Here is a 25,909-nt window from a genome sequence, read left to right on the forward strand (position 1 = left end):
GTTATAGGTAAGTGACATACTTATGCAAAGTGGACCACCGGAGGATTCTCCTGCCCTCCTGTGGACCAGTCCGAACCTGCCCACTGCCAATCCCAGAGTTTATGGGTAAGGCTGCTTTCACACCTCCGGTTTTTCCTGTGCGGCACAATCCGGCACTTTGCAGGAAAAACGCAACCGTTTTTTTTGCTGCCAGTTGGGTTTTTCCTGCATAGACTTTAATTTGTGCCGCATGCGCTTGCGTTCCGTCCGTTTTTTGCCGCATGCGGCAGATTTAGCCGATGCGGCGGCCGGATGGAACGTTGCCTGGCATGTTTTTTTTGTGATTCGACCGATGCGGCGCATTTTTCAATGCATGCCTATGGACGACGGATGCGGCGCGATGCGGAAAAAAACGCATCCGGCCGCCACATGCGTTTTTTGCCACTGCGCATGCTCAGTAGAATGCCGCAAGCGGCAAAAAACGGACGGGCCGCATTTAAAAAACTTATGCAAAGGATGCGGCTTTTTCGCCGCATCCGTTGCATAGGTTTTAGAGCCGGACTGGCCGGCTCTGCACCTACCGGATGTGTGAAAGCAGCCTAAGTGACATACTTATGCAAAGTGGCCCACCGGAGGATTCTCCTGCTCTCCTGTGGGCCAGTCTGAGCCTTCCCACTGCCAATCTCAGAGGTTATGGGTAAGTGACATACTACTGAAAAGGGACCCACCACCGGAGGATTCTCCTGCTCTCCTGTGGGCCAGTCCGAGTGTGCCCACTGCCAATCCCAGAGGTTATGGGTAAGTAACATACTTATGCAAAGTGGACCTCCGGAGGATTCTCCTGCTCCCCTGTGGGCCAGTCCAAGCCTGCCCATTGCCAATCTTAGAGATTATGGATAAGTGACATTCTACTGCAAAGGGGCCCACAGGAGAATTTTCCTGCTCTCCTGTAGGCCAGTCTGAGAAGCCCACAGCCAATCTCAGAGGTTATAGCAAAGGAGCCCACCAGAGGATTCTCCTGCTCACCTGTGGGCCAGTCTGAATCTGCCCATTCCCAATCCCAGAGTTTATGGGTCCAATTTCCACAGCAGATGTAGTTGTCTAATGTTACTTAAAAGCTATTGTCCCAGCTCTTCACACATCTTAAGTCACTATTTGCTGATCGTTGACAGGCCGAACAATGGGATCACAAGTCTGGACAGGTAATAACATGCAGAGTTGGGATCAATTCCATTAAGTTCTGTGTACAGTGAGCTCCCTCTAGTGATGACTGCAAGCAGATAGAATTTTATCCCTCAGCTCTTTGACAAGAAGGAGGTGATTGGAAATAGGGCCCCGAGATCACAATATAATTATTTTCAGCATAATGTTATATCTTTTTAAGACATAATTCTGTTTTAAAAAATACATATGAAAATATCTGTAGAGGAGAGGATAAATGTGTAACCCAAAATCTTTTGTCAAGCTGTGTTTGGTAGCCTGTCAGCTCTCCATAGGGCCTCCACGGACAGACATAGTGCTAGCTACTGCATCTATCAGGTACCAGGGGTTGCCCTGGCCTTGCCTTAACCCTTTAACTCCTGTAGAAGCTCCCTGGGTTGGGTCTAAGGAATAGCTACGGGCAGGTGGAGCAGGTTGGGGGAGCATAGTAAGGAAACCTCGTCAATATAATATAAGATGGCCTGGAACAGGAGCAGAAAAGTAGTCAAAATATTGTCCGAGGTCAAGCAACAGCGATCTACTAACAAGGGAAATCTCGTCAATATAATATAAGATGGCCTAGAACAGGAGCAGAAAAGTGGTCAAAATATGGGTCTAGATCAAGCAACAGCGATCTACTAACAATGGCAGGTGCTGCAATTCATGTTTGAACCAGGTCAAGTGAAGCACATTGGGGGAGCATAGTCAGGAAATCTCGTCAATATAATATAAGATGGCCTGGAACAGGAGCAGAAAAGTGGTCAATATACTGGCCTAGATCAAGCAACAGAGATCTACTAAAAGGGCAGATGCTGGAATTCATGTGTGAACCAGGTCAAGTGAAGCACATTGGAAGAGCATAGTCAGGAAATCTCGTCAATATAATATAAGATGTCCTGGAACAGGAGCAGAAATGTGGTCAAAGTATTGGCCGAGGTCAAGCAACAGCAATCTACTAACAAGGGAAATCTCACCAATATAATATAAGATGGCCTGGAACAGGAGGAGAAATGTTAGGTAGAAAAGTGGTTAAAATTTGGGCCTAGATCAAGCAACAGCAATCTACTAACAAGGGCAGATGCTGGAATTCATGTGTAAACCAGGTCAAGTGAAGCACATTGGGGGAGCATATTCAGGAAATCTCGTCAATATAATCTAAGATGTCCTGGAACAGGAGCAGAAAAGAAGTTAAAATATTGGCCGAGGTCAAGCAACAGGAATCTACTAACAAGGGAAATCTCGTCAATATAATATAAGATGGCCTGGAACAGGAGCAGAAAAGTGGTCAAAATATGGGCCTAGATCAAGCAACAGCGATCTACCAACAAGGGCAGATGCTGGAAATCATGTGTGAACCAGGTCAATTGGAGCACATTGGGGGAGCATAGTCAGGAAATCGAAATCTCGTCAATATAATATAAGATGTCCTGGAACAAGAGCCGAAAAGTGGTCAAAATATGGGCCTAGATCAAGCAACAGCGATCTACTAATATGGGCAGATGCTGGAAATCATGTGAACCAGGTCAAGTGGAGCCTATAACTGGCAAAGAAGACAAAGATTAACCATAATAAATCATTAGCAGCACTTGACCACTGAGGAAGGATTCTCCGGTCGTGATGGTTACTATACCCCTTAAAACTTAACCTAAAAATAATACACCGACTGCATGCGACTTGGTTAAACAAATTGGCCACAGCAGCCTTTATTACCTATTATTAACATACTAACCACAAAGGGGGCGCCGTCCAACGGGCGACCCCAAACACAGAATAATAGGTAACACATAATAATAAACGGTACATGAAACCCTATGTAGGCCCGGTCCAGAAACCCTTTTCTACACCAATATCCCTGGCCGCAACACTCCGACCCAGAGATGAGGTATTAATCACCCCACGGATTAATACCCCCCAAACTTTGCAGAACCCCGTGCCTGCAATTTCCCAGAACCCAGAGACACCATACCAAGACAGTGCCTCTCGGTCCAGCTACAAATCCCTTCCAACCGCTTCTGGACCAGACCTACCCCCGCCACAGGACAGGACACGTGACACCTTACGTGGCCTGGACCCGCCACACGCCCAAGGCTTGCTCCACACCATCCCGCAAACCCAGGGCCCATAAATCAGAACCAATGTCATTAAGATGAACCCCATCACCTCTCCGAAACTGCCACTTCGCCGATTCCAGGTCCACATGCCTCACCACCACGCCGCCGTTTCTCCGCACGAAACGCGCAACCACCCTGTTCACTTGTGCCCGGGCGCGATTAAGCTTCTCAACCGACCGGGCCCCCCTCCACCATAATCTGGCCACAATATCCGACCACACCACTATCAGGCCCGGATACCTTGCCCATAACCGCAGTAGGTCGATCTTAATGTCCCGAATCAGATCGCGGGATGCCCGCGAACCCAGGTCATTACCCCCCACGTGCAAAACCAACACGTTCGGGGGTCTGTCCATCCTACAATAGTACTCGAATTCCGGCACGACCCTGCTCCATTCCATGCCCCGCACTCCAATCCACTTGACCGATGCCAGCGACCTGTCCAGACCCAACTGCCGACCATTCGGGCGAGCGTCGGCCCGACGGGCCCCCCAAAAAACGAACGAGTGCCCCAGGATCCAGATCAGACACACTCCTACAATAAAGGAAACAATTTTAACAACAACACCAGCATTCCAGATTGCAACAAAGAACAACAAAACCTAACGGCAGAACAAACAACTCCCCACCAGAGCCCTCAACGAGATAATAACTGCGGGCGCACATAACCACGAAAACGAGAGGACTCCCACCGACCAATCCGTCTCACCATGTCATCTCCAAGACCCCAACGAGAAGCCTCGGTAGCCGCCCCAATCCTGAACGAATGGGACCCGTAATCCTCTGGGCGCTCACCCGCCCAGCGCAAACAACTCCTCAGCACTGCCACAAACTGATAACGAGACAACCAAGCCCCGTCCTCGTGACGTAGCAGCGGGCCCGGAAGACCGCCCCGCAGACCACAAAACTGACTGACCACCTGCACCGGGCACAAGCCATCCCCTTGCACCGCATACAACACTACCAACCTGCCCCGACCCATCTGGTCCGTCTTGGACCGCCGAAGCCGACACTCCACTCTCCGTCCCACTACCGACACATCCTCGAATAGCAAACCACCCCCAATCACCCTTGACGGGCTCACCAATTCTCCTATCCGAAAAGCCCCGAAAAAAGCCAACACGAAAGCAGTTTTAAACAACACCGTCTCATACGCTGAGACACAAATGCCCTGCAAACCATCCACCAAACGCCGTAACAAGTCCAATGAAATGGGCCGCCTAGTGTCCCGCACCTTCACCCCTTTCCGAAAACCTTTCAATGCTTGCCGTACCCGAAAGTCCCTTGAAACGTCCTGCTCACCCCTAACCTTTAACCAGAAAGCCACGGCCGCCACCCTAATCGCCACCGCCGACGCTGACCTCCCAGCCCTAAAATCCTCACTCACCAATGCCAAGAGCGCCAGTAAATAATCCGCTCGCCCGTTACCAAACATCTCACCCAGCACTGCCTGCCACTCAACCCACACCTTAGCATAACGGCACCAAGTCACCTCGGTCACCGAATTCCTAATCAAACCCGCAATCACTGCCTCACCAGGCTCCACAATTCCTCTGGGCACACCGCTCCGACCTCGTCCGCCCCCGGCAGTAACTCCCGAAACCTGTGGAACTGAAAACGAGATAAAGCGTCAGCCACCCCGTTATCCACCCCCGGCACATGTTTTGCAACCACATGAATATTCCACAACAAACACTTGAGCACCAAATGCCGCAAATATGCCACTACAGGTCCAGATTTCGCTGACAAGCTGTTGATTGCATGTACAACTGCCTGATTATCGCAATGGAAGCACACCTTACGTCCCGAAAATTGCGACCCCCACAACTCCACCGCCACCACGATTGGAAACAACTCGAGCAGGGCCAGATTTTTGACAAGGCCACCCTGTCGCCAATCCTCAGGCCACCTTCCCACACACCAATGACCCTGAAAAATGGCGCCGAAACCCGCCGACCCGGCCGCATCCGTATATAGTTCCAGAGCATCATTGGGCACCACCTTCTTCAACCACAAAGTGCGGCCGTTAAAATGTCGCAAGAAGACGTCCCAAACCAACAAGTCTGCCTTGATCTCCCGCGTGACCCGCACGAAATGCGCCGATGACCGTACGCCTGCCGTAGCTGCCGCCAACCTCCTGGCGAAAACACGCCCCATCGGCATAATCCTGCATGCAAAATTCAGCTTTCCAAGCAAAGACTGTACCACCTTAAGCCGCACTTTTTTTGCTGCCAGCATTGCTGCAACCGCACTCCGCAAATCCACAATCTTGTCCTCTGGCAACCTACATTCCATGGCCAGCGAGTCGATTTCAATCCCCAGGAACCGCATAACCGGCGCCGGCCCCTCCGTTTTTTCCTGCGCCAAAGGGATCCCGAACCGATCCGCCACTCTCTGCAAGGCGAACAACAAACCAGCGCAAACCATGGAACCCGCCGGACCAACACACAGAAAATCATCCAAATAATGAATAATGGACGACAAGCCGGACACGTCCCGCACCACCCACTCAACAAAGGAGCTAAACGCCTCAAAATATGAACAAGAAATCGAACAGCCCATGGGCAAACAACGATCAACATAAAACTTCCCGTTCCACCAGCAACCCAGAAGGTGCTGACTCTCCGGATGCACCGGCAACAAACGAAACGCCGATTCTACATCCGCCTTTGCCATCAATGCACCGCGTCCTGCCGCCCGTACCAAGTCCAACGCTTTGTCAAACGAGACGTAGTACACCGCCGACAATTCCGGCGCAATGCCGTCATTCACAGACGACCCCTCCGGAAATGAAAGATGATGAATGAGCCGAAATTTATTCGGCTCCTTCTTTGGCACCACCCCCAGCGGGGACACCACCAAATTCCTGCACGGAGGGCTCTCAAATGGGCCCCCCATCCTGCCCAGCTCAACCTCTTTACTCAACTTCTCACCCACAACCATAGGGTGGTCCCTTGCCGACCGTAAGTTGCGACAAACCGGAGGCAATGCCTCAACCGCCGACGGAATCCGAAAACCGTACAAAAAACCAAACCGCAAAAGCGACGCCGCTGCCCCGTCCGGGTACCTACTTAAAAACGGCGCCATCGCCTCTATTTTCACCGGCGTCCTCCCTTTTTCCAGACCCGTCCCCAGCCTTGCCTCTCCCTTTTTTAAAGCATTTGGACAAGCTATGTCCCCCCCCGCAGCCGGAGCACTCATGCTTGAACCTACACGCTGCGCCAAATTTGCACTGGCCTTCGTTAAATTGCCAGCACAATCCCTTTTTCTGAATCCCCGAGGGCCCGGCTCCCGGTCCCCCGGCACCGCCACGAAAGGGCTGGCTCGGGGCCGCCATTAAGCGCATCCATAAGGAAATGTCCTTATGGTCCCACCGCATGCCGGGCCGCAACGCCTTCCGCTGCCTAAACTGCTCATCATACCGCAGCCATGCCAAACCCCCGTACGTGCGATACGCCTCCCCGATTGCATCCATATATCCGAATAGAGCCGAGCAGTGCTCCGGCTCCTTTTCCCCTACCACGCTAGCCAAAATTGCAAACGCCTGCAACCAATTGGAAAAGGAACGAGGAATGAGCCTATAACGGCGTTTTTCTTCCTCCTCCTTTTCCTTCTTGGAATCGCTCGGCTTCACCTTGTCTAGGTTAAATTTTTCCAGGGGCAGCAGGGAAAATATCTCCACATACTCCTCTTTCCAAATTTTTTCCCTCACCTCTTTTTTGAGGTGCGCCCCCAGCGGTCCCTCAAAGCACACATACACCTCGCTCTTAGCCCTATCATCCAGCCTCACCACCTCATCTTCCTTTTCCTTCTCCTTTTCTCCCGCTTTCTCGCCTGCAGGCTCCACTACTCCGCTACCTACACCCGCCCCCACCGGCACCTTCTCGCCGCTAGTCGCCGCCGCGCCATCCACCGCCGACCCTGTCCAGGCCGCCGCCGCCGCCGGCGCTCGCGCTAAACCCTGCAAAAACCCCAGCAACTGACTAAGCAAAACTGACCCCTCTGGCGCTGCCGTGCCCGCAGCCACCTCCCCAGCACCCGCTCCCCGCGCCGCAAGCAATGCCGAATCCACGGCTAGCTCACCCGACCGTGACGCGGAGACGGAATGCGATACTGCGATGTCGTCCGCCATCGGCTCCTCTAATTCGTCCCCCGACCTGAGGGCTCCTTCTTCCTCTTCGCTGTAGCCGTCCTCCACCGTCCCAGCTCCAGAGGACGCAGCCGATGCGCCCCCTCCACCACAGCCACCCTCCTGGGCAGCCGCGTGGGCACTGGCGGTGGGCGTCCGCTGCTTTCTTTGCGGCGACAGCCCACAAGACCGTCCTGTCCCCTGGGCCGCCGCCGACCGAGTCCTCTTCCTGGAGGAGCCTCTCCCCGAGCTCAGGGGGCTCCCCACCGCCGGTTCTCCCCCCCCCCGGGCCTCCGACCGAGACCTCCCGCTGGGTCCTCCCCCCCCCGAGGGAGACCGCGTCCGCCGGGCGCAGAGCTGATGATCTGAGGGTCCTGGCGCGCCCTGCGGGGGTCCCACCGTCCCTCCTCTCCTCCGCAGCCGTGCAGGTATCCGGGTGGCGCCTGCCCACACCGGTCCCCCTGCTGGCTGCCTGCGCCCGGCCCCCCCAACGTCCCCGGGGGGTACTGCTGGCCTCCATCACAAGCCGGGCCCGCTCCTGGTCAGAAGCAGCCGCCGGGACGTGCCCCGCCGCCGGGGGCCCGGCGTCCAGAGCAGGCCCCAGGCTGGACACGCCCCCTCTCCGTGCCTCCAGTTCATGCTGGGCACGGCCCGGTCCCCGGGCTGCCGCCGGCCTGTTCACTCGAGCCCGCGGCCTGGGACCGGAAGTAGGCCCCAGGCCGGGCCCGCCGCCATCCAGGCCACCGCTGGCCTCATTCCATCGCTGGGCTCGCTCCCGGCCGGGAGACGCCGCTGGGCTCTGCACTCCAGCCCGAGGCCTGAGACAGGAAGAAGGCCCCGGGCTGGCCACGCCCCCTTCTCGGCCGTCGCGGCCGCGTCGGAGATTCCTCCCGGCGGCCGGGGCAGACGCTGGAAGCTGCTGCCGCCCGCCCCGCCGCGGAGGGTCCCGAGGGGGGCTCTCACTGGGCCTCCTCGCCCCCCCTGCGCCCGGAGAGTACCTGAGCGGGGGCCTCGAACGCCGCCCGCGTCTAGAGGGGGAGCGAGGGGCAGGTGCCGACGGGGACACACAGGCAGCCCTGACGTGGGATTGCACTGCCTGGGCCCCATGCACCGCCATCGCCGCTCTAATCAGCCGATCCAGCTCCTGGAGGTCCGCCATGCTGGTCCTTGTGGTCCTGGTCCTGGGTCTCAATCTGACGCTGTCCGGAGTCCAAAAGGGGAGGTAAGATCCTCCCTAATCGCTTTTATACTCCCCCCCCTCCCCTACAGGGATCCTCTCTCCACCAATCCCCTATACCTTCCCATAATGCCCCTCATTATAACTTTATTAACCCCTCACTCCCTCCCTTCCCTCTGGTCATGTCGCCCCTCCCCCCTATGGGGTCCATGGCTTTCTGTTCAGGGCTAAAGTCAGGGGAAGGAATTTACTATTACCAGACGACTACTACTATTTACCACACACAAAAATTACCCCCTAGCTCCCTGCCTGGATGGTACCACAAGTCAAAACAAAGACACTGGATAATGTTAGGGCCAGGTGGACGGGCAGACCCAGGAGGTGGATCCACTGGGCCGAACTCCTTGATGAAGGCAAGGGGTCCGGTAGCCGGAGCACTATGGGTAGCAGGACAGTCCGTGCACAAGAGTGGAATGGAGAAGTCCCTGGGACCACGGAGTCACTGATGGTAGTCCGGGTGACGGAGCTCAGGTTCGGAGGCCGAGATGTTGTCAGGCAGAGTCCGGAACCGATGGAGCGAGAGGACGGGTCACCACAGGGATCAGAGATGGAACGGACTGACGGGATGGCAGATAGTCAGCGTTCGGGAATCGGCAGGACCGGATGGCAAGGCAGGAGCGGCTCTAGAAGAGAGATAGGTAAGTATGGCACAGAGACACAAGGAGACCTGACTCCTAGCTTAGGAAACACGAAGAACAGGCCCCGCCCACTTGGACACTAAACCCCTTTATACCCTGTACCTGTGTGTTCAATTTCCTGTCAGTGGACGCTGGCCCTTTAAGAAAGGGTCAATGACCGCGCGCGCGCCCTAATGCGCATGCGCGAGGCCCGGGTGCCAGAAGCCAGGGCAGGGAGCGGTGAGCAGGAAGCAGGAGAGCCGGGCTGGGGCTGAGTAGCCAACGGGCGCCGGGAGCGGGGACCGGGCCGCCTGGAGACCGCAGGCAATGGAGGCTGGAGACCGGGGAGAGAAGCAGGGAAGCCGGGGAGCGTGGCAGGTGAGCCGGGGAGCAGAGCAGGGGACCCGGAGAGCGTGACAGATAATCACATTGTCTCCCCACATCACTGGAAGCAAAGGCAGCAGAAACCGAGGGGGCAGATACCGACATGGATTTCACAGCTTTGGATATTACGATCCCCTCACTGGCCAGGACGTGTATAGTTGGCATTGACTTTGTCCCTATCGCCCCCATGAGGACATGGGGATCAAGATAAACAGGAAATAATTAACATAGCTGTGGTCTGCTGGGACAAGAATATCTATTCTATTAATGTCTCATGGCTATAAGCAGCCGGGGTCATTCCTGTCTGCAGGGGACGTGTGTGACATGTGAGCTCTAAGCACTGCTTTCTATGGGAAGTGAGTAACGAGAGCGGAGATATCTCTGAGGGCTTCCTCCACAATACTCAGTGTGTCCAAAAATCCAGGATCAGATCCATTCATATAAATGGGGTTCTTTCTTTTGCAAATGCATATATTCTTAGCAAGGCCTGTAAATATGGATAAAACAGTCGCAAAACTTTCTGCACCATGTGAATTTACACAATATACTACTCAAAGGGAATCTATCAGCAGGGTTTTGCTATGTACTCTGAGAGCAGCATGGTGTTGGGGCAGAGACACTGGTTCCAGTGATACATGACCTGCTGTCATATAATCACAGTTTTCTTTTCTGCAGATCTAGTCGTGCTCAGAATGCTGAGCTGGGTATAGCCCCATTGTAACGCTCATGGCCTGTGTAAGGGCAGCGAGCTGGATTAGCGGACCCACTGCATCCCAGGGGTACCTTGGTTTACCCCTTAGTGGGAGAGGCTTGACTAAGCACCCACCGCAAGGTGGACGCCAGGTACCACTCCTAGGAAAGTGACCGGGACTGTGGCAGCTGACCCCCAAAACTGGTGACGGACTCCGGTATAAGACGGGTGGCAGAAGCAGGCTGGACAGGTATGGTGGCATGGCAGGGATAGACAGGTATGGGAAGGTAGATACTAGAGGCAGACACAGGGTTAACGGAACATGAGCTCAGGACCTGACAACTTGCTAGCTAGCAGACTGGATACTGACCTAACTAAGGCGTTGTGCAGTCACTTCCCCTAATGGGAAGGTGCCTGAAATACACAGCCTATGGCTGAGAAGCATTTCCTGGAGATGGCACACAAAGCCCTTTAAGAGGAGTGCCAGTGTGCCCTCCCGGGAACCCTGTGCGGCATGTACAGGGCCCGGGAGGGGGAGGAGACAGCAGCACACGTGGATGGCCGCGCTGCAGCGGGAGGACACGACCTGGCCGGGGCTGTGAGTAAGTCAGAGTCTCTGCAGCGATGCCAGTGCTACACCCGTCCACACCATTTATTGGCAGCTTTCTGTGTACACTCAGCATTAACAGTGTGTGGGGACGTGGCTACATTGCATTTGACTAGACAGCACCACACACCTAGTCTTGTATTGATAGTCTCCTGCTGATAAAACACTGATTTTGCTGAACAGAACATACAGAATAGTAAGTGACACATTGCTGTGCTCAAGGTTTTAAGGTCCTGTCACACACAGAGATAAATCTGCGGCAGATCTGTGGTTGCAGTGAAATTGTGGACAATCAGTGGCAGGTTTGTGGCTGTGTACAAATGGAACAACATGTCCATGATTTCACAACAAACACAGATCTGCCAAAGATTTATTTCTGTGTGTGACGGGGCCTTTAGCCCCTACCTCATGCTACTCACAGATTACATAGCAAAAACCTGCTGACAGATTCCCTTTTATCTAAGCATTCCAGCAAATCTCAGATTGACTTTTTGCAGATTAGGGGTGACATTGCCAGATAATCCAGTAATTAAAGTTTACCTATGTAATGTACGCATTAGTTGGGGTTCAGCTGAACAAAGGATCGATTCATGGTTTGTCCGACATCCATTTCAGTCATCTCTCCCATACACAGGAGTGCTCGTTCTGCCAATTCAACTGTGTTCTCCATGAGAGAGCCATCAGCAGACAACTCTTTGGCGGCATCTTATCTCGGGGATACGATACGATCGACAGTCCGAAATGGGACATGCCGGATCTATATTCCCCCGCTAGTAAATCCGTAAGCGTAATGTATATGAATATGTATATATAAGTCTTTCTTTTTTTTTCTGTATATAAGGTGTGTGGATTATGTCCATTTGACTGACCTCCTCCCCCATTAGCCACAGGTGTCTTTATTCTTTAATGGTGGGTCTCAATCTTCTCAAATATATGTGGTTTTTAAACCAAGCAAGAGGTAGTAATATAGAGTAGAACCCACCCAGTATAATGAGGTTGCCACCACGTGGCTACTGGGCAGGTATGAGAATGGCCATTCTGGTATGCCATGCACCTCAAAAAATATTTCGATTTTTTTTTTTTTTTTTTTTTTTACTTTTTTGTTTCTTTAGTTACAAGCTATGGCACGTAAGTCTCTTTTTTGTCTGTATTATATATATATATATATATATATATATATATATATATATAAAATATATATTATAAAAATGATATGTACACCTTAAAGGATTAGTCCCCCTTTCAGGATGTAGATTCAGGGGTAACCAACTGATTACTGTGGGTCTCTCCCATGGTACCACATCTGATTTTACCAGGGAAAACCACGGCTAGCCAGGTATTTGACTCTGCCGGGCAAATATAGTGCCCGATGGTGACCGTCTTTGAAGTTGCTCCTCTGAGTAGATGGGGTTTCAAGCCTTTCTAAAATTAAAAGGAACTTTTAAGAAGAAATTTCTATCTAAAATGAAAAGTATGGCTGTATAGGTGCTCTCACCGCTGAGTAAATTGACACCTTAAGGGTAGAAATCCTTCTTGTCATTGGTGAGAAATCCGGTATTAAAGTTATATGCAAATGAGTCTCAAGTGCATTGGGGCGGGATAAAGCACTTCCGGCTCTCCGACCCTCATTCCTTATTCCTGAGCCACATCCTGCTATGATTGGGTGACAGGTCATTACTGTGCTTGCATGGGATCTCGGCAAGGGGTGGCAGATGACAGAGGACAAAATGACGGCTGAAGTCTCCACTGGGTGTACCCTGACACTTAAGTATTCTGCTCAGTCTACAGTAAGCCCCTTTGGCTAACCTGGTCCATTGGTAGTCACATTGTTACATTGTCATCGTCACATTGGTAGTCAGTGACTTTTGGACCAGAGCAATGTGAACCTCCAGGGCCTTTTCGGATTAGCAAGCCCTGCAATATCATTCTGGTAGTGTGCATGATGTTGTTGGGGAGACACTTTTTGTGCCACAGGTAGGGGCTCTGGTCTGACGGCCACGGACTAATTACTTGGCCAATGTACCAGTATGTTGCAAATCATTTTGTTTTGCTCTCCTTTGTACATGAGCCATATTCCAACTCTGTGTCAATCAACAGATCAGGAGCCAAGCTATATGAAGTCTGACCAGAACGCTTAGACGTGTGGAAAAAGCCCGTACACCCTTAAGCATTCATTTGCATACAGCAATGTTGGTATCTGGCTCTACAATTAACCTTGCACCCTCCGCAAGGAGAAATGTTCCCCCTTAGGGTATGTGCGCACGTTGCTTTTTACCTGCTTTTTACCTGCTTTTTTGCTGCTTTTTCTTCTGCGCTGTTTAATGCCAAAATGGATGTGTTCTTCTATTCAAGCAAAGTCTATGGGAATTTGGGTTTCTTGTTCACACTATGTTGTTCAGAATGCTGCCTTTTTGTGGCAGAACTTTGGTCAAAAACTCAGCTTTGCAGTGCAAAACCCAAATGGCAAAAACAATTGACATGTTGCTTCTTTGAAAAGCTGAGTTTTTGACCAAAGTTCTGCCACAAAAAGGCAGCATTCTGAACAACATAGTGTGAACAAGAAACCCAAATTCCCATAGACTTTGCTTGAATAGAAGAACACATCCATTTTGGCATTAAACAGCGCAGAAAAAAAAGCAGCAAAAAAGCAGGTAAAAAGCAGGTAAAAAGCAACGTGCGCACATACCCAGACTTCGAATCAGAGGCCTCTCACCCACCCAAATTAGATTTCATGCTTTCCACTGAGGAGGGGCAAACACCCCGAAACACGTGTTTGCAGCAAATGGAGTTTCTGGCTTGGCTTCTTATCCTAAGTTATGTGGCAGGCAAGGTTCATTAAATAGTCGATATTGACTATTAGGTGGCGCCGGAGATGAAGTCCACTTCCTTCTGAAGAGGCTTTTTTCATAATGGTTATGCAGCACCTTTAGTGAAAAACTTAGAGGTACAGACTATGATGAGAAAGGCTTAGAGGGGTAAATTCTGCAGAAAAGAAAGCGATTGTTCAGAACTAAGACATGGATGATCTATTCTTAAAACTTCTTGACCTCCACCGATCATTCCTGGAGCTGTTAGCCATAGGAAGTACTTGGTTTACACAGCTCTGTGTACCGCCCATTCTTATGTACTGCCCAGGTTAGCTCCTACGGTAGTAAATGGGAGCGGAGATGTAGAATCTGAACGGCATGGACCTGGGGATGCTGGATATCAGACCAACACTGATTAATATTGATGACCTAGCCCAGGGATATGTTATCAATCTTAGTCTTGGAAAGCCAATTATCACCTTTGAACACTCAGCAATCATGATGGAGGGCCAAACGATGGGAGCCTGGGGAAGTTAACAGTTCTGGTTGCAGCTGTCATTGTCACACATGATAAAACTAAAAGTGTATTTAATCTGTCTTTTAGTGGATCTGGGCTGAAATCTAATATCGTGTTTTTCCAAAAATAAGACACTGTCTTATACTTTTTTTGCCCCCCTCCCTTCCCCAAAAAAAGCACTAGGGCTTATTTTTGGAGGAGGTCTTATTTTTGGAGAAACACGGTTGGGGGTAAGTTTACCCCCCCCAAAAAAAAGCAGACCCCCACTTCCCAGGACACTCATACAGTTAGGTCCAGAAATATTTGGACAGTGACACAAGTTTTGTTATTTTAGCTGTTTACAAAAACATGTTCAGAAATACAATTATATATATAATATGGGCTGAAAGTGCACACTCCCAGCTGCAATATGAGAGTTTTCACATCCAAATCGGAGAAAGGGTTTAGGAATCATAGCTCTGTAATGCATAGCCTCCTCTTTTTCAAGGGACCAAAAGTAATTGGACAAGGGACTCTAAGGGCTGCAATTAACTCTGAAGGCGTCTCCCTCGTTAACCTGTAATCAATGAAGTAGTTAAAAGGTCTGGGGTTGATTACAGGTGTGTGGTTTTGCATTTGGAAGCTGTTGCTGTGACCAGACAACATGCGGTCTAAGGAACTCTCAATTGAGGTGAAGCAGAACATCCTGAGGCTGAAAAAAAAGAAAAAAATCCATCAGAGAGATAGCAGACATGCTTGGAGTAGCAAAATCAACAGTCGGGTACATTCTGAGAAAAAAGGAATTCACTGGTGAGCTTGGGAACTCAAAAAGGCCTGGGCGTCCACGGATGACAACAGTGGTGGATGATCGCCGCATACTTTCTTTGGTGAAGAAGAACCCTTTCACAACATCAACTGAAGTCCAGAACACTCTCAGTGAAATAGGTGTATCTGTCTCTAAGTCAACAGTAAAGAGAAGACTCCATGAAAGTAAATACAAAGGGTTCACATCTAGATGCAAACCATTCATCAATTCCAAAAATAGACAGGCCAGAGTTAAATTTGCTGAAAAACACCTCATGAAGCCAGCTCAGTTCTGGAAAAGTATTCTATGGACAGATGAGACAAAGATCAACCTGTACCAGAATGATGGGAAGAAAAAAGTTTGGAGAAGAAAGGGAACGGCACATGATCCAAGGCACACCACATCCTCTGTAAAACATGGTGGAGGCAACGTGATGGCATGGGCATGCATGGCTTTCAATGGCACTGGGTCACTTGTGTTTATTGATGACATAACAGCAGACAAGAGTAGCCGGATGAATTCTAAAGTGTACTGGGATATACTTTCAGCCCAGATTCAGCCAAATGCCGCAAAGTTGATCGGACGGCGCTTCATAGTACAGATGGACAATGACCCCAAGCATACAGCCAAAGCTACCCAGGAGTGCATGAGTGCAAAAAAGTGGAACATTCTGCAATGGCCAAGTCAATCACCAGATCTTAACCCAATTGAGCATGCATTTCACTTGCTCAAATCCAGACTTAAGACGGAAAGACCCACAAACAAGCAAGACCTGAAGGCTGCGGCTGTAAAGGCCTGGCAAAGCATTAAGAAGGAGGAAACCCAGCGTTTGGTGATGTCCATGGGTTCCAGACTTAAAGCAGTGATTGCCTCCAAAGGATTCGCAACAAAATATTGAAAATAAAAATATTTTGTTTGGGTTTGGTTTATTTGTCCAATTACTTTTGACCTCCTAAAATGTGGAGTGTTTGTAAAGAAATGTGTACAATTCCTACAATTTCTATCAGATATTTTTGTTCAAACCTTCAAATTAAACGTTACAATCTGCACTTGAATTCTGTTGTAGAGGTTTCATTTCAAATCCAATGTGGTGGCATGCAGAGCCCAACTCGCGAAAATTGTGTCACTGTCCAAATATTTCTGGACCTAACTGTACTTATCAGACCCGGACTTCTGCGTGCTTCCCAGGTCCTCCCTGTGATCTCTGGTGGGTGCTGCACGTCGTCCTCCCCTGCTGCTAACTGACACTGACACACACACACACTCATTACATCCAGCGTTACAGAATACTTCTGGCCGCAGGGAATGATGGGAGGAAGTCACGTGTACGGCCCACGGGTCCTGTAAGATAGCATTGCGGCAGGTCCTTGCGCTCCACTGCATTGCCTCCCAGGATTCTGCCAGCCAGAAGAAATCAGTGTAGCTGGATGTGGGTAGTGTGTGTGTGATGCGATCTGTGTGTGATCCGATGTTTGTGTGTGCGATCTGATTGTGTGTGCGTGAGAACGGATGTGTGTGCGTGAGAATGGGTGTGTGTGCGTGAGAACGGGTGTGTGTGCGTGTGTGTGGGTCTCTGTGTGTGTGAGATCACTGCAGGTCCTCTGCTCGGCATCTGGTGAGTGTGATTGCGGGGCGTCTGGTGAGTGTGATTGCGGGGCGTCTGGTGAGTGTGATTGCGGGGCGTCTGGTGAGTGTGATTGTGGGGTGTCTGGTGAGTGTGATTGCGGGGTGTCTGGTGAGTGTGATTGCGGGGTGTCTGGTGAGTGTGATTGCGGGGTGTCTGGTGAGTGTGATTGCGGGGTATCTGGTGAGTGTGATTGTGGGGTGTCTGGTGAGTGTGATTGCGGGGTATCTGGTGAGTGTGATTGCGGGGTGTCTGCTTTCTATAATGAAGTGACCTGCAGTATCTTTAACTTTTTTAGCTGCACGGACACTTCATTATTAAACCACGACTAGGGCTTATTTTCGGGGGAGGGCTTATATTTAAGCCTTGCACCAAAAATGCTGAAAATCCCTGCTCGGGGCTTAGTTTTGGGGGGAGGTCTTATTTTTACAAAAACACGGTATATAAAGCTGTGTGTATGTGTATGTATGTCCGCTAAAGGAAACTGCACCGTCGCATTTACAATCCCGAAATTTTGCACAGACACCTCATGTGACTCAGGGAATGTCATAGACTCTTTTGAAGGGAAACTTTAACCTCGCGCTTTACAGTTATTTAAACAGGTGGCCTATAGCAACCAATCACAGCTCTGCTTCTATTTTGCTACAGGTCATTAATCGGAGCTCTGATTACTTGGCAACAAAGGACATTCTTAGTATAAGACAGCATATCATAGTATCATAGTTCATAGTATCATAGTTTTTTAAGGTTGAAGGGAGACTCTAAGTCCATCTAGTTCAACCTGTAGGCTAACATGTTGATCCAGAGGAAGGCAAAAAAACCCCAATGTGGCAAACAAGTTCCAATGGGGAAAAAATTTCCTTCCTGACTCCACATCCGGCAATCAGACTAGTTCCCTGGATCAATACCCTGTCATAAAATCTAATATACATAACTGGTAATATTACATTTTTCAAGAAAGGCGTCCAGGCTCTGCTTAAATGTTAGTAGTGAATCACTCATTACAACATCATGTGGCAGAGAGTTCCATAGTCTCACTGCTCGTACAGTAAAGAATCCTCGTCTGTGATTATGATTAAACCTTCTTTCCTCAAGACGTAGTGGATGCCCCCGTGTTCCAGTCGCAGGCCTTGGTGTAAAAAGATCTTTGGAAAGGTCTCTGTACTGTCCCCTCATATATTTATACATTGTGATTAGATCCCCCCTAAGCCTTCGTTTTTCCAAACTAAATAACCCCAAGTTTAATAACCTGTCTTGGTATTGCAGCCCACCCATTCCTCTAATAATCTTGGTGGCTCTTCTCTGCACCCTCTCCAGTTCAGCTATGTCCTTCTTATATATCGGTGACCAGAATTGTACACAGTATTCTAAGTGTGGTCGCACTAGTGACTTGTACAGAGGTAGAACTATATTTTTTTCATGAACACTTATACCTCTTTTAATACATCCCATTATTTTATTAGCCCTGGCAGCAGCTGCCTGACACTGTCCACTAAAGTGAAGTTTACCATCCACCAATACACCCAAGTCTTTTTCTGTGTCTGTTTTACCCAGTGTTCTACGATTAAGTACATAATCATAAATGTTATTTCCTCTACCCAAGTGCATGACCTTACATTTATCTACATTAAACTTCAATTGCCACTTCTCAGCCCAATCCTCCAATTTACATAAATCTCCCTGTAATATAAAATTATCCTCCTCTGTATTGATTACCCTGCAGAGTTTAGTATCATCTGCAAATATTGAAATTCTACTCCGCATGCCCCCAACAAGGTCATTTATAAATATGTTGAAAAGAAGTGGGCCCAATACTGACCCCTGTGGTACCCCACTATGAACTGAGACCCAGTCCGAGTACGTACCATTAATAACCACCGTTACACATATTTTCCCCTATCCCCATTATTCTCATTTTATGTACCAACCTTTTGTGTGGCACCGTATCAAAAGCTTTTGAAAAGTCCATATACACAACATCCACTGCATTTCCCTGGTCCAGACTTGAACTTACCTCTTCATAGAAGCTGATCAAATTAGTTTGACAGGATCGATCCCTCATAAACCCATGTTGATACTCTGTCATAAGGTTATTTTTCTTGAGATACTCCAATATAGCATCTCTCAAGAAACCCTCAAGGATTTTACCAACCGTAGAGGTTAAACTTACCGGCCTATAATTTCCCGGCTCAGTTTTTGTCCCCTTTTTGAATATTGGCACCACATTTGCTATGCGCCAGTCCTGCGGTACCGACCCTGTTATTAAGGAATCTGAGAAGATTAAAAATAATGGTCTATCTATCACAGAACTCAATTCCTGTAGTACTCTGGGGTGTATGCCATCCGGGCCCGGAGATTTGTCAACCTTAGTGATTTCGAGGCGGCGGCGTACTTCCTGCTGGGTTAAGCAGGTAATATTCAAGTGTGAATTTATGGTATCACTGGTCATGTCATCTGCCATGGCATTTTCTTGTATAAAAACCGTAGAAAAAAAGTCATTCAGCAGGTTGGCTTTACCCTCATCCCCTTCCACCATTTCACCAAGACTATTTTTAAGGGGGCCAACACTATCGCTTTTCAGTTTTTTACTGTTTATGTAGTTAAAGAATATTTTAGGATTATTTTTACTTTCTCTCGCAATGAGTCTCTCTGTCTCAAACTTAGCTAACTTAATTTGCTTTTTACATATTTTATTTAATTTTCTATAATTATATAATGCCTCATCACTACCTACCCTCTTTAATTCTTTTAAGGCTTTCTGTTTTTCTTTTATTGCTTCCCTTACAGCTCTATTTAGCCATAGGGGTTTCCTCCTATTTCTAGCATGTTTGTTCCCATAGGGTATATTTTCTGCACAAGCCCTATTCAGGATGCTCATAAAAGTCTCCCATTTGCTTTGTGTACTTTTATTACTTAGTACATCATCCCAGTTTATTGCACTAAGATCATCTCTCAACCGTTTAAAATTTGCTTTCCTGAATGTGTCAGTTAATATGATTTTGGTGGTGAGGGAGAGTGGGAGAGAGGGACAGAGGGAGAGTGGGAGAGTGGGAGAGAGGGAGAGTGGGAGAGTGGGAGAGAGGGAGAGTGGGACAGAGGGAGAGTGGGAGAGAGGGAGAGTGGGAGAGTGGGAGAGTGGGAGAGTGGGAGAGAGGGAGAGTGGGAGAGAGGGAGAGTGGGAGAGTGGGAGAGTGGGAGAGAGGGAGAGAGGGAGAGAGGGAGAGTGGGAGAGTGGGAGAGAGGGAGAGTGGGAGAGAGGGAGAGAGGGAGAGTGGGAGAGTGGGAGAGAGGGAGAGAGGGAGAGAGGGAGAGAGGGAGAGTGGGAGAGTGGGAGAGAGGGAGAGTGGGAGAGAGGGAGAGTGGAAGAGTGGGACAGAGGGAGAGAGGGAGAGTGGGACAGAGGGAGAGTGGGACAGAGGGAGAGTGGGACAGAGGGAGAGGGCGAGTGAGGGAGAGGGGGAGAATGGAAGGATAGGAGAGTGGGATAGAGGGAGAGAGACTTAGTTACTAGACCCAGGCAACGCCGGATACTACAGCTAGTTACTTTTATATAATAGAAAACTGCTTAGTTAACAATTCCCTAATGTCTAATGTTGTAACTACTCTAAATGGAATACATTGTATTTTATCTATATGTCTAATACAGTTCTGATCTTTTTTGCTTCAGGTATTTTGAGTTTTATGAAGGTCCTTTGGATTTCAACTCATCAAAATGCTTGGAGTTGAGGCAGGACATTATGGATGTGAAAATCCTCTCCATGTGAGTATGTGACGGGATCCTTGGAATATTATAGATTAGTTAAATATATCAATAGGCAGTAGGGTATTGATTAGGAAGGGGTCCAGCAGTGATCTATTTCCACCACTAGAGCTAACTATAGACAAGTTTGTACATCGCCCATTTAGTTCAATACCAGCTGCATAAATCATGTGTAGTTAGCTCCCCCTAGTGGTGACCATAGGAAAACAGAATTGTACAATGCAACATGTCACAAAAACACTAGATCCCTGCAAATAATATTATTATTATTATTATTTATTATTATAGCGCCATTTATTCCATGGCGCTTTACAAGTGAAAGAGGGTATACGTACAACAATCATTAACAGTACAAGACAGACTGGTATAGGAGGAGAGAGGACCCTGCCCGCGAGGGCTCACAGTCTACAGGGAATGGGTGATGGTACAATAGGTGAGGACAGAGCTGGTTGCGCAGTGGTCTACTGGGCTGAGGGCTATTGTAGGTTGTAGGCTTGTTGGAAGAGGTGGGTCTTGAGGTTCCTCTTGAAGCTTTCCACGGTAGGGGAGAGTCTGATGTGCTGAGGTAGAGCGTTCCAGAGTATGGGGGATGCACGGGAGAAATCTTGTACACGATTGTGGGAAGAGGAAATAAGAGAGGAGCAGAGAAGGAGATCTTGTGAGGATCTAAGGTTGCGTGCAGGTAGGTACTGGGAGACTAGGTCACAGATGTAGGGAGGAGACAGGTTGTGCATGGCTTTGTATGTCATGGTTAATGTTTTGAACTGGAGTCGTTGGGCGATGGGAAGCCAGTGAAGGGATTGGCAGAGTGGCGAGGCTGGGGAGTAGCGAGGGGAGAGGTGGATTAAGCGGGCTGCAGAGTTTAGGATAGATTGGAGGGGTGCAAGAGTGTTGGAAGGGAGGCCAGAGAGCAGGAGGTTGCAGTAGTCGAGGCGGGAGATGATGAGGGCATGCACTAATGTTTTTGAAGATTCTTGGTTAAGAAAAGCACGGATCCGGGAGATATTTTTGAGTTGTAATCGGCATGAGTTGAAGAGGGCTTGGATGTGTGGCTTGAAGGATAGAGCAGAGTCGAGGGTTACTCCAAGGCAACGAGCTTGTGAGACTGGGGTGAGTGAGCAACCATCAAGTTTGATGGAAAGGCTTGTTGGAGGAGGTGAGTGAGGAGGAGGAAAGACAATAAACTCTGTTTTGTCCATGTTAAGTTTTAGGAATCGTGCAGAGAAGAAGGATGAAATAGCAGACAAACATTGTGGTATTTTGGTTAGTAGAGAGGTAATGTCAGGTCCAGAGAGGTAGATCTGTGTGTCATCGGCATAGAGATGATACTGGAAGCCGTGGGACTCTATGAGCTGTCCCAAGCCGAAGGTATAGATGGAGAACAGCAGGGGTCCAAGAACTGAGCCTTGAGGGACACCGACAGATAGGGGGCGAGCTGAGGAAGTGGTGTGAGAATGGGAGGCGCTGAAAGTTCGGTCGGTTAGGTATGAGGAGATCCAAGATAGGGCCAAGTCTGTGATGCCCAGAGATGAGAGAATCTGTAGTAGGAGGGAATGGTCTACTGTGTCGAAGGCAGAGGACAGGTCCAGGAGGAGGAGGATAGAGTAGTGTCGCTTGGCTTTGGCGGTTAGTAGATCATTGGTGACTTTGGTTAGGGCAGTTTCGGTAGAATGATGTGGTCGGAAGCCAGATTGAAGCCGGTTAATATGAAATTAAACAAAAAAATAATTGTAACTGTCACAAGGAGGTTTTTCCAAACATCGCAGACTGTCATGGCAGCGCCAGGATCTGTGGATACTACAGATTCTGACACTCCACCTGCTAATGTATCTGATATCTGTGATCAGCGCAGGCAGACTCTGGCGTTGACCCACAGAATTGTATATAATAGGCAGGCTAGCAAGAGTTAATCTCTGCTGGGCTGCTTGTTAGTCTACTTTGATAACATGCTGTGGGTGAGCCAGTCATGTTCGCTCCCCTTTCATATATCCTGGCTGGACTCTTCCTTTAATGCCAGTTATAGTTTTTATATACTGGTCTGGTGAGGTGTTGTGACTTGTGATCCAGACTTACTGGTGGTTGTTGTACTTTAATTTTTGGGAGTGGTTGTGGTGTTAACCCTTGTTGTCTATTTGTTGCTGCTGTCCTGCTCTTGCTTTTCTCCTTAGTTTATTTCTGTTTGTTCCTGTGAGCTTGCAGTGTGTTTGAGTTTTAGTTTTCCCCTGTCTGTCTTAGTCTGTGTTGCCACCTCACTCCTGCCTCTTCCTTCCCTGGGAGGGAGGGTGGAGAACAGTATAGTTCTGGTAGGAGAATAGTAAGGCATGGGACTCTGCCATCTCCACCATTAGGGGTAATCCGGAGGTTAAGGATAGCCTAGGATAGTCTTGGAGCACCCTGTGCCTTGTTATCCTGCAGTCACATCGTGACAAGAACCCTATGCTCTAGGGGTGACCATTATTTTAATTGTTTCCCCTGATTTGCAGTATCAAACAAATTTGAATTATCCCAATTTGTATTTGATTTTGTAGTAAAGTCTATTTTTAATATTTGATCACTTTTAAGTAATACAGTACCTGAATTTAATGTATTGAGGAGGATGGAGACAAATTGGAAGAGGCATGCCCAAATAAGATATAGTCAGCAATTGCAGCAGCACAGAGCATTTCAGAGACTTGTGCTTATAAGGTTGCAGGCAATGACTCTTTTCCACATACTATGAGATTAGTGAAGGTATGTCCTGTTTTGAGGGGGTTTTTTTTTACAATGTTTAATTTTTTCGGCGTAAGGATTGCTTAGGCATCATACTCTGCAGCAAACCCTCAGTTGTGAAAGATTAGATCTGTAAGGGTTTACAGCCTATAATTATAAAATACAGACAAAAATAAATTTTTTTTATATATATATATATATATATATATACACTGTATATATAAAGCCGAGCGTATGTGTGTGTGTATGTATGTATGTATGTCCGTTAAAGGAATCCACACCGTCGCATTTACAATCACGAAATTTTGCACAAATGCCTCATGTGACCCAGGGAATGTCGTAGACTATGTTTTGACCAGAAAATTTAACCCCGCACTTTACAGTTACTCTCCAAAAAACCTGCCTCCATTAAAGTGAATGGAGCTGCGGCCTACAGGTTAATAGCAGCTGTGAGTGGTTGCTATAGCAATGAAATAAATTGTTAGTATAAGAAGCTTATGTGTGAGGTAATAAGATGTCGGTGGAGAGACAGATAGAGAGAGAGAAAGAGAGACAGGAAAAGAGACAGACAGACATAGGCACAGACAGAGTAAGAGGCAGACAGAGTAAGAGGCAGACAGAGAAAGACAGAGAAAGAGACAGACAGACAGACAGGCAGGGAAAGAGAGAGACAGGGAAAGAGACAGGGAAAGATACAGAGACAGGGAGAGAGCCAAAAACAAGGAAAGAGACAAAGATAAGTAAAGAGACAGAGACAGATGGGGAAAGAGACAGACGGGGAAATAGACTGAGAGACAGACAGAGATAGAGAGAGAGAGACAGACATAGAGAGACAGACAGAGACACTGATAAAGAGACAAACAGATAGACACAGAGAGAGATAGACACAGACAGACAGGGATAGAGACAGAGACACACATGGATAGAGAGACACAGGGAAAGAGACAGACAGACACACAGAGACAGATAGGGAAAGAGACAGAGACAGACAGATACAGACAGAGACAGACAGAGAGCGAGACAGACAGAAAGAGACAAAGACACAGAGACAGAGACTGGGAGAGAGACAGAGAGACAGTTACTATCCCGGGCAACGCTCGGGTACTACAGCTAGTATATATATATTTATATATTTAAGCATAGACATGTTGTAAAAACCCATCTGCAATGGGTTAAAATTATGCATTGTAGAGAAGTGGATTTATTTTGCCTGATGTGATGCATTAAGGTCTTTATATAGGATACTGAGCTTGCACATTACAGGCAGAATGCTGTAAAACCATTGATTTTACCCATCGCATCTGGGTTGCAGTGAATCTCCAGCCACTTATCCCACTTAGCGTTCCAGCTGACTCATCTCTGCTCCTTAGGAAGTTAACACATGTATAATTAAAGAATACCACATCTTTTTTTTTTTTCCATTTCCCATGGTCAAGTCATTTTTAACCTTAAACTGAGTGTTCAGCCTTATAAATAGGCCACAATTATCGTGCTGATTAATTTCTTAAAATATCCTTACAGCAATCGGAGTCCAAACCGTCTTTCCAAAGTGCCGACCACCAGGTGTCTCCCTTCAGTGCCTGTTGTCAGGTTACGTCAAGTGTGGGGGGTCTTTGTCGCTGTATAGGAATTGCGCACACCATCGGTAACACCCGTCACACGGACTTACCTGCCTTTCTAAGGGGGCGGTTCGTGCGGCGTCCCAGTGGCGTCACTAAGCGGCCGCCCAAAAGAAGCGGAGGGGCGGAGATGAGCAGCCGGAACATCCCGCCCACCTCCTTCCTTCCTCACTGCCGGCGGCCGCAGGTACGATGTAGTTCCTCGATCCCAGGGTGTCACACGAAGCGATGTGTGCTGCCGCAGGAACGACGAACAACCTGCGTCCTGCAACAGCAACAATATTTGTGATTAGAACGACGTGTCAACGATCAACAATAAGGTGAGTAATTTTGATCGTTAATGGTCGTTTGTGCGTTTCACACGCAACGACGTCGCTAACGAGGCCAGATGTGCGTCACGAATTCCGTGACCCCAACGACATCTCGTTACCGATGTTGTTGCATGTAAAGCCCCCTTTAGGCCGGAGTCACACTTGCGAGGGACTCGTGCGAGTCTGACATCGCATCACTTGCACAGCCGCGCACACTTCTGGCAGGAGCGTGCATGTGTTTCTAGGTACATGCACGCTCTCTATACTGACCTGCAGACACTTGCACTGCTTTCCCCGCCCACCGGCCGTCCTGCCGTCTGTGATTGGTTGCAGTCAGCTGACATGCTGCCACTCAGGGTGGGGGCGCGTCTAACCAATTACATGCGCCGGTGGGCGGGCAAAACAGTGAATATTGAATTGTCGGCTCCGGAAGGGAAAAGCATGACCCGGAAGGAGTGTGCTGCCATGACACAGCCTAGGTGAGTATAACGCGCGTGCTCCTACCCTCCATCCCTTACACCAACGTTTTTAATCTGTGGATTCTGGTCTCCATTGATTTATATGGGCACCGGATTCCGAAGTGGATCCTGTTTTTTTTTTTTTTTCATTGAGCAGTGATCCGCCGGTCACAGATTTTTGCGAGTCCGAGCAGCTCTACTTGGCAGTCATTATTGTCATGGGGAATGTGGAGAGCAGGGAACAGGGGCTCCTAGACTGGCCCTCAGGCTAAGAGACCCTAGCTATCCCTAATCCCAAGGTTACCTTTGATGATGAGGATGTCTGAGCTGTCTTCCTTGCCCTGTTCTTGACCAGTCCTGATCTT

General features: G+C 48.8%; 1 protein-coding gene across 2 annotated transcripts in view; it reads left to right on the forward strand.

Annotated features, from left to right (window-relative positions):
- The window catches only part of ST8SIA5 (ST8 alpha-N-acetyl-neuraminide alpha-2,8-sialyltransferase 5), a 123,024-nt gene that overhangs the window by 76,682 nt on the left and 20,433 nt on the right, over positions 1-25,909 (forward strand). For both annotated transcript variants that reach the window (XM_075327503.1, XM_075327511.1), the window contains one exon: positions 20,355-20,447. In XM_075327503.1, the coding sequence (XP_075183618.1) occupies positions 20,355-20,447 (93 nt within the window). The remainder of the gene's footprint in view (positions 1-20,354; positions 20,448-25,909) is intronic.

This window comes from Anomaloglossus baeobatrachus, chromosome 1 (genome assembly GCF_048569485.1).
Source record: "Anomaloglossus baeobatrachus isolate aAnoBae1 chromosome 1, aAnoBae1.hap1, whole genome shotgun sequence".
Classification (NCBI taxonomy): Eukaryota; Metazoa; Chordata; class Amphibia; order Anura; family Aromobatidae; genus Anomaloglossus; species Anomaloglossus baeobatrachus.